The sequence below is a fragment of the Aspergillus homomorphus genome (genome assembly GCF_003184865.1).
Source record: "Aspergillus homomorphus CBS 101889 unplaced genomic scaffold BO97scaffold_65, whole genome shotgun sequence".
Taxonomy (NCBI): domain Eukaryota; kingdom Fungi; phylum Ascomycota; class Eurotiomycetes; order Eurotiales; family Aspergillaceae; genus Aspergillus; species Aspergillus homomorphus.
The window spans coordinates 22,878-31,304 of NW_020291951.1; the positions used below are offsets into that span (position 1 = coordinate 22,878).

Consider the following 8,427-nt stretch of genomic DNA (forward strand, 5'->3'; position numbering starts at 1 on the left):
TTTATTTATTTTATTTATTTTATTTATTTTATTTATTTTATTTATTTTATTTATTTTATTTATTTTATTTATTTTATTTATTTTATTTATTTTATTTATTTTAGTAATTTTAGTATACTATTAATCCTAATTACTTTATATAATATATAATTTGTCTATCTTCTAATTTATTTTTAATCTTATTATTTTTTTAAAGTTATATCTTATTTATATATCTAAGAATAACCTAATCTTAGTAGCTAGCTCAGAATAAAAAAATTATTATTATTACTTATCCATCTAAACTGTTATACCTATTACTCCCACCAGCCTGTATGTTGATAAATATTACTATCTTTAACTCTTTTTCTTTATATATATATATATATATATATATTTATTTATTATCTATTGCTTTAATATTCAATTCTTTATTTCTTGATTTAATAAGTTTATCAACTAACTACTGTATCTATTATCTATATTCATAAAAGGTATATATATATATAGATATTTAGTTTACATTAACATTAATCATATAGAACTAGTATATGTAATATCTCTTAAAATAAGTATGAATTCTATTCTTTTATTCTTTATTTATCTTCTATACTGCTAAGTAGATAGAAAATCCATTTTATCTACCCTAGTTTTTTTTACACGGATTATCTATTAATCCATTACTTATCATGATTAATTTCATTATTATTTGAGCCACACGTAACATGAGTAGATATATAGCTTTGCTTGTCTATCTATAGGGGCAAATGTAGGGTGGGATTGAAGGATATGGGGCGTGCCTGTAACAACTCTTACAATATACTATATGTTATCAGCAGACATGTAAGACATCCACCGCTGATGTTTAAGCTATCTTTCAACCCGTCAACGCGCACTGTCTTTGGAGTCAATTGTTTACATCAATCTCCATTGTTTCACCAAAACACACCTGATTGTTATCAATAGTACTCTTCACTCCAAATCGTGTCGCGACCCTTGTTTCACTAGGACTATTAAAATGCTCCTTATGTGCCTGGCGAGCGCGCTCCCTAGTGGCAATAAGCGCCTTTTGAACGTCATCAATGCCTCTTGGAACTGTGAGTGAAACAGGCTCAGTGTAAAGCACTAGTTCAGTACACCGAGCGCTGTCTTCGGTCACTAGCATTCTTGGGACAGTGGACAATGTATCAGCCAGAGCTGGTAGTATTGTGAGTTGATTGTCCAGGATTTCGACTTCTGCCAGCTCCCTTTCCAGATCATGTATATAAAGGGTGTGCTTGGTATCATCCAGTATCATCTTTTCGCCCTGACTAGATGTAGCAAGCCTTTGTCGATCAGAGGTGTCATGGTGATATGCTAGAGAATCTAATAATCAATCAGATACAAGTAACATAATCGGAGATGATATTCCAATACCAATTGGTTGTTTCAAGTACAGGAATAGGCAACTTACTTAAGTGTAAATGACTGAATCTTTTGGTTAAAGGCTGGTCATGGTCAGGATCCGTTTCTGCGGGGCGCTTTTTCCCGTGATTAATGTTCGCACAGCCAGGTTGCAGTGCCATCAGCTACAGGATACTTGACTTGATCAGATCGGACGAAAGACACAGGAAGTCAAGTAGCAGAAAAGGCCCATTATCTGTTGCTGGGCGAAAGACGATGTACTAAGAAAGCAGATTGCTTGATGAATCTCCACAGAATCTCGAGGGACGGGGAACTGGGTTTGACTCATCTTTTATCGTCCTTTAGGTCAACACCCAGAATATTCTACCACCTTCACACTCCCCCGCTCTGGAACAACCCATCAGCAAAGCCCAACACAAGACCATTCAGCATGGCCTCGAGTGACCCGTCTGGGGCGGACTGGACTTCTAGAAAAGTTCGAGATACTTTTCTTCAATATTTCAAAGGGAATGGCCATACATTCGGTGCGCAACAGCCTTTTCTGAACCGTTTCATCCTAACTTAACATTTGCCACACATAGTTCCCTCGTCCCCTGTTGTGCCTCACGCTGATCCAACGCTGCTGTTCACCAATGCTGGAATGAACCAGTTCAAGTCTATCTTCCTAGGCACAGTCGATCCCCAATCTGATTTTGGCAAACTCAGAAGTGCGGTCAACTCCCAGAAGGTGACAACCCCCCACCACCCCTAAAGGATCCGCACGGTGTGACGTGCTAATTTCATTTTGTATAGTGTATTCGTGCTGGAGGAAAGCATAATGTGAGTGAAACCGACATCTCGCACTTTTCAGCTTGGAATATTCGCTGATTGCACCTGTTGTAGGATCTTGATGATGTCGGCAAGGACAGTTATCACCATGTAAGTCTTTTGACACGGTCGCTTCTATTTTGATGCTAAAAGGCCTGCCGTACAGACATTTTTCGAGATGCTCGGAAACTGGAGCTTCGGTGATTACTTCAAGAAAGAAGCAATTTGCTACTCATGGGAATTGTTGACGACAGTATATGGCTTGGATCCCCAACGTCTCTACGTTACATACTTCGAAGGTAACAAGGAAGGTGGTCTAGAGCCCGACCTTGAGGCGAAGGAGCTCTGGAAATCCGTCGGTGTCCCTGAAGATCACATCCTTCCTGGAAATATGAAGGATAACTTCTGGGAAATGGGTGACCAGGGTCCTTGTGGACCCTGCAGTGAGATCCATTATGATCGGATCGGTGGGCGTAATGCTGCCCATCTCGTGAATCAAGACGACCCCAACGTCCTTGAAATATGGAATAACGTCTTCATACAGTATAATCGCGAGTCAGACCGTTCTCTGCGACCCCTTCCCAACAAGCATGTCGATACTGGAATGGGATTTGAGAGGCTGGTGTCGGTATTGCAGGACAAATCGTCTAACTATGACACCGACGTCTTCTCTCCCCTATTTCAGGTAATTAGAGATGTCACTGGAGCCCGTGAATATCGCGGGCAGTTTGGGGCGGATGATTCGGATGGCATTGACACTGCGTATCGTGTCATCGCAGACCATATTCGCACCCTGATGTTTGCAATTTCGGATGGTGTCATGCCGAACAACGAGGGACGTGGGTATGTTATTCGCCGGGTGTTACGCCGAGGGGCACGTTACGCTCGAAAGTACTTCCAAGTTGAGATTGGAAGCTTCTTTTCTAAGCTTGTGCCCACTGTCGTGGAACAACTTGGTGGAATGTTTCCAGAATTGAAGAAAAAACAGTTTGATGTCATGGAAATACTTGACGAAGAGGAGATGTCATTTGCTAAAACGCTCGATCGTGGTGAGCGACAATTTGAACATTATGCTCAGCAAGCCAAAGCCAAGGGCGACGAAAAGCTTCATGGCGCCGATGTCTGGAGACTCTATGATACCTTTGGGTTCCCTGTCGACTTAACGCGTATCATGGCAGAAGAGCGCGGGTTGCAAATCGATGACAGTGAGTTTGAGGAAGCGCGCCTCAAAGCCAAGGAAGCGAGCAAGGGACAAAAAAAAGCGGCAGCCGACACAGTCAAGTTGGACGTTCACGACTTAGGCAAGCTAGAATTAATGAGCGACGTCGTCAAGACTGATGATACAGCGAAGTTTGGAAAGGGTAATATCAATGCCCAGGTGAAGGCTATTTATCACGGCAAATGCTTCCACTCATCTACGGCAGATATACAGAGCGGCGAACAGCTTGGGATAATCCTCGATCGTACGAATTTCTATGCAGAACAAGGAGGGCAGGAAAATGATACTGGCAGAATTATCATTGATGGCGAAGCAGAGCTTGAGGTTGGCGATGTTCAGCTCTATGCTGGCTATGTTTTGCATACAGGATTCATGAAGTATGGTACCCTAGCGGTTGGAGACACGGTCATTTGCGAATATGACGAACTCCGCCGGTGGCCAATTCGCAACAACCACACCGGAACACATATACTCAACTTCGCTTTGAAGTCGGTTTTAGGTGACGGCATTGAGCAGAAAGGCTCACTTGTTGCTGCGGAAAAGCTCAGATTTGACTTTTCACATAAGTCACCCGTCACAGACAAAGACTTGGCCAGAATCGAGGAAATATCAACTGAATATATTCGTCAGAATTGTGCAGTCTACTCGCAAGAGGTTCCCCTGGCCATCGCTCGTCAAATTTCAGGAGTTCGGGCTGTATTCGGCGAAACATATCCCGATCCTGTCCGTGTTGTCTCCGTTGGAGTGGAAATTGGTGAGATTCTGGACAATGTCACTGATCCTAGATGGCAAGAAGTAAGTATTGAATTCTGCGGCGGAACACACGTGCAGAAAACAGGCGACATCAAGGATCTTATAATCCTGGAGGAGGGAGGCATAGCCAAAGGTATTCGCCGAATCATTGCGGTTACTGGCGAGGATGCCCATGCAGTGCAACGCATTGCAGTGGAGTTCGGTAAGCGACTCGATAGACTCGAAACTATGCCTCTAGGCTTGGAGAAAGAGAAAGACGCGAAACAGATCCAGGCGGAGCTGAATCAGCTATCGATTTCTGCTCTTCAGAAGTCTGGTTTCCGAGAACGCTTCGCTCGCATCAACAAACAAATTCTTGACGAGCAAAAGGCGCAGCAAAAGCTCGAGTCCAAAACAGCCCTTGACACTATCACCGGTTATTTTCAAAATCCGGCGAACAAAGACAAGTCCTGGCTGGTTGCTAAACTTCCCATTTCTGCTAATGCAAAGGCCGTCAGCGAAGCTATCAACTATGTAAAGTCCAAGTTGTCTGATAAGACAATCTATGTTATGGCTGCAAGCTCCGAGCAAGGCCGTGTTGCGCATGGTTGTCACGTCGCTAAGGTATATCTGCCTGCTTTCCCTCGCCTCCTTATGAATCGACTCTTTATGCAGTTGACTAATACTCTCATCGTTAGGCAACGAGTGATCAAGGCGCATCGGCCACCGAGTGGGCTACTGTTGTGTCTAGCGCAGTCGGAGGGAAGGCCGGCGGCAAGGGACCTACTTCTGTCGGCAACGGAACAAATCCTGAAAAAGTCGATGAAGCCATTGATCTGGCATCCGACTATCTTTCCAGGTTCAAACTATAGAATGGGTGTCTCTATTCGCTTGTTTTTGGGCCTCATGTTACCTAAGTTGAACAGCTATTATGATCACCTTCTTGGCATCAGTCTATCAACATTTGAAAATACCTTGTGACTTTCAAGGTTTAGGTTCAGCCACTAGAGTTCGCAATATATGTAGTATGATGTATCTGAGAGCTATGGATAGCCACTCAGTGTAAACTAAACTTATTTACATCTCACCGCACTGTGTGATAAAGATTTCCTGGTTGGGCTTGTCTCTGGTTGTGCGTGTGTTCTCAATCATCCGTACTATATCCATTCCGTCCACCACCTGTCCAAAGACAACATGCTTACCATCCAGGAAAGGAGTAGTGGTAGTAGTTATAAAAAATTGGCAACCGTTTGTGTTTGGCCCAGAATTCTAATACGTTGGTGGCTCAGTTTGTTATATTCAAACGCAATGACAGTCATCGATCTGGATACATACCGCCATGCTTAGCATACCTGCATTCGTATGCTTTAGGGTGAAGTTTTCGTCTGCGAATTTCGATGTTCCATAGATGGTACAGGTTCCAGTCCCATCGCCATTGATGAAATCACCTCCCTGGATCATGAAATCTTTGATCTTGATGAATTCAGCTTGCGCTCGGAATGGTGAACCCGTCGCCTGAACATACCACGCGATGGAATTTGCTATTCTTGTATCCTTGGGGTCGTCCCTGGGCATTTCTATTCTCTCCGGTGCAAAACTGGCGAAAGTTCTCTGCTGTGCGCGGAGTGATATTTGCAAAAAGCTCCATCTTGATCCGACCTAGAGGTTCACCTGTCGAATAAATGCTTCATTTAGCAAGGTGGCTCTGATTCGAGAAGTAAAAAATGGCTTCATAGCGAGTCCGGTTGAGCCCATGCGTGTTGGTGCAGATTAAACTATCTTGCCTGGCTTACCTCCTAAAGACACATCAAAGAAAACCACTGGGTTGGTGTCTCTGTGAGGAGACCCGGCCGCATTCTCCATGGGATTTGTGTTCTCTGAGATTTCTGAATCTTATGATATGGCATTGATCGGACTATGCGAAAGTCTGGTTATATTATATTCTACCGAGCTGGTGCTCACAAGCCATATAGATAACAGAATCAACCAGTCCTTGGTCTTAGCTAAAGTTTAGTAAGACCACACTGCATCGTTCCCCACTTTCCGGACTTAATCTACTACCACTCGAACCCATTCGCATTGTAATAATTCTTCTAGAAATATCGCGATTAGTTATTCTAGTAAGCATACGCTGATCAACGGTCTTGGTTTTTACCGCCGGCACCCCTACTTGGTGTTTTTACGGGACTGATGTCATATGCTTTTAGCTTGAGATCCGAATCCATATCACTTGATGATTAGGTATAGTAATAACTGCTGACTACTACAAATCCGCTGGTGACGGACGACCGACAGTTGTGTGGACTAGCCGTCTCGGGACTCTGGTTACAACCTCAGCTCTTCGCAAGTTCGCTGGAGATAACCCAACGACCACCAGATTTAAAACCTCTGGTTGGCCTTCTATATGGTTATTAATGACTCCGAGACTATTTCCGGGAGGAAGATGCTTGTTTAAGCAAAATTAGTGATGAATTGTCGCGAGTCACTTTCATTGTCCCTCCTATCTTGTGGTCTCCGGATACCTAGATGAGCTGCATTGCCACCTTCAGTATTGTCCTCTGAGGCAGTATTATCCATAGTCTGTGTTTGATCAACGGCACATCATCGAATCTTTCCCCCGCAAACATACATCGAGCCTGCGCCGCACGGTCTATTCTCTTGGGTTCCCAAGAGTTTATCACCTCTATCAATTATCAACCCACTTCTATTTACTTGGTCGAGATGTCCTCAACAACGACTAGTCCAATCGCCAGTGCTACCAATACCGACCATAATGGCGGTGGTAACAATACTAGCCCCACAAGCTCACCGTTGCTGTTTTTTGTTGCTCTTGGCTTCGGTGTTGTTTTTACAAATTTATGGTCAGTTTATGTCCGTTGTCACCAACTCATGTGTGCAGGCTTAATGGAAACTTGTAGGATTATTGTTGGAGTTAAATATTGCTTCCGATACAACCAACGAAATCGACAGATGCGTGGCGAAGAAACAGGGGAGCCCATAGATCTTATAGCTATGCCTCGAACACACCGACGACGGCGAGAAAAGAGGCTGATGAGCATGGACGAGGTCAATCAACGCTTCCCACTTATTAAATACAAAGCTTGGCGTTCGTCTCGCGCTGATGATGGCCTTTCTACTGCTGGTGAAATCGCATCACCTACTGGGGATGATCACAATTTAGAGGGCGGTCATGACCGGCTTACAAGTTCTCCTCCCTCCGCGACACCACAACTGAAGGATAATAGACAGCTGGGATCTGGGATGTCGCTAGCTGAAGAATCACGACAGCATGTTGAAACGCCGTTAACTCAATCGCAGGGGAAGTGCCCAGTGGCTATCGATCTTGCTCGAGTCCAGACTCACGTCAAGGATAGTACCAACCTCGGAAAATATTACCAATTATCGTCTCATAGCTGACCATCTGTACAGGCCACTATAGAGGATGACGACGATCTTGGACATCAAATACGTACCGCCGTCCCCGCCGAACTGCTGGCGAATCCTGGCGACACATGTGCCATATGCCTCGATTCGATCGATGACGATGATGATATACGTGGGCTCACATGCGGCCACGCCTTTCATGCTTCATGTGTTGATCCTTGGCTGACAAGTAGAAGAGCTTGTTGTCCTCTTTGCAAGGCGGATTACTATGTCCCAAAGCCACGTGCGGAAATGCACGACTCTGCCACCAATGCAGAACGGACCGGTCGTCGTGTCAGTGTGCCAGCCTATCCCCAGGCAGTGTTTCTTGGAGGACGAATAAATAGTCCTGGATCTCCGCGATTATATCCTCCAGCACAGCACGCACAACCCACATACCGAACTGTCTTCTCTCGATTTGGACTCTGGCAAAGACCTGAGGCTAGCCATAGTCATGATTTCAATCACGCAGCTGAATTGACGTCACAGTCTGACCCAAGGAACAGCAGAGCTGGCCTATTCTTTGCACGTTTCTTTGGCCCCCGAACTTCAACTCCGAGCCGTGCTGGAAATGAGCTTGCGTCCCATGCAGCAAGCACCCCGCATCCGGGCAATAACCGCACGCTTAGTCAACTTGAGGCTGGACCTACTGTCTGAGACGTGATTGCCTTTCGTTATTGTGTTCCAATGAGTCGGCCTGATTGACACCCATCATCTCCAGTCAGGGCTTTGGAGTATCTTCTAGCCTTCTATAAGTAATTTCACGAAGACCTGTATAATCTCTTAATGCCATCGATTTTATTGACCGCCATTGTTTATTCTTCTGATCGGAGGGACAGTACACCCGCCTTCAGGTTTCAATA

General features: G+C 44.5%; 4 protein-coding genes across 4 annotated transcripts; 2 read left to right on the plus strand and 2 right to left on the minus strand.

Moving 5' to 3' along the window:
• Positions 1-781: 781 nt before the first annotated feature.
• Positions 782-1,770, minus strand: BO97DRAFT_378424 (uncharacterized protein). The gene is made up of 2 exons (XM_025693107.1): positions 1,433-1,770; positions 782-1,344 (listed from the first exon to the last, which is right to left on the minus strand). Exons 1-2 carry the CDS (start codon positions 1,542-1,544, stop codon positions 887-889), a joined length of 570 nt encoding a protein of 189 aa, XP_025546625.1. The 5' UTR covers positions 1,545-1,770; the 3' UTR covers positions 782-886.
• Positions 1,551-5,103, plus strand: BO97DRAFT_481254 (alanine--tRNA ligase). The gene is made up of 6 exons (XM_025700805.1): positions 1,551-1,907; positions 1,965-2,110; positions 2,176-2,202; positions 2,266-2,301; positions 2,357-4,765; positions 4,840-5,103. The coding sequence occupies exons 1-6, from the start codon at positions 1,664-1,666 to the stop codon at positions 5,011-5,013; spliced, it is 3,036 nt and encodes a 1,011-aa protein (XP_025546626.1). The 5' UTR covers positions 1,551-1,663; the 3' UTR covers positions 5,014-5,103.
• A 65-nt stretch (positions 5,104-5,168) lies between these two features.
• On the minus strand, positions 5,169-6,099 carry cyp3 (putative peptidyl-prolyl cis-trans isomerase). The gene is made up of 4 exons (XM_025693108.1): positions 5,935-6,099; positions 5,667-5,812; positions 5,477-5,614; positions 5,169-5,410 (listed from the first exon to the last, which is right to left on the minus strand). The coding sequence occupies exons 1-4, from the start codon at positions 6,002-6,004 to the stop codon at positions 5,219-5,221; spliced, it is 546 nt and encodes a 181-aa protein (XP_025546627.1). The 5' UTR covers positions 6,005-6,099; the 3' UTR covers positions 5,169-5,218.
• A 302-nt stretch (positions 6,100-6,401) lies between these two features.
• Positions 6,402-8,221, plus strand: BO97DRAFT_473638 (E3 ubiquitin-protein ligase RNF103; the record flags this gene model as incomplete). The annotated part of the gene is made up of 3 exons (XM_025700254.1): positions 6,402-7,002; positions 7,060-7,504; positions 7,571-8,221. The coding sequence occupies exons 1-3, from the start codon at positions 6,863-6,865 to the stop codon at positions 8,219-8,221; spliced, it is 1,236 nt and encodes a 411-aa protein (XP_025546628.1). The 5' UTR covers positions 6,402-6,862.
• Between the last annotated feature and the right edge of the window lie 206 nt (positions 8,222-8,427).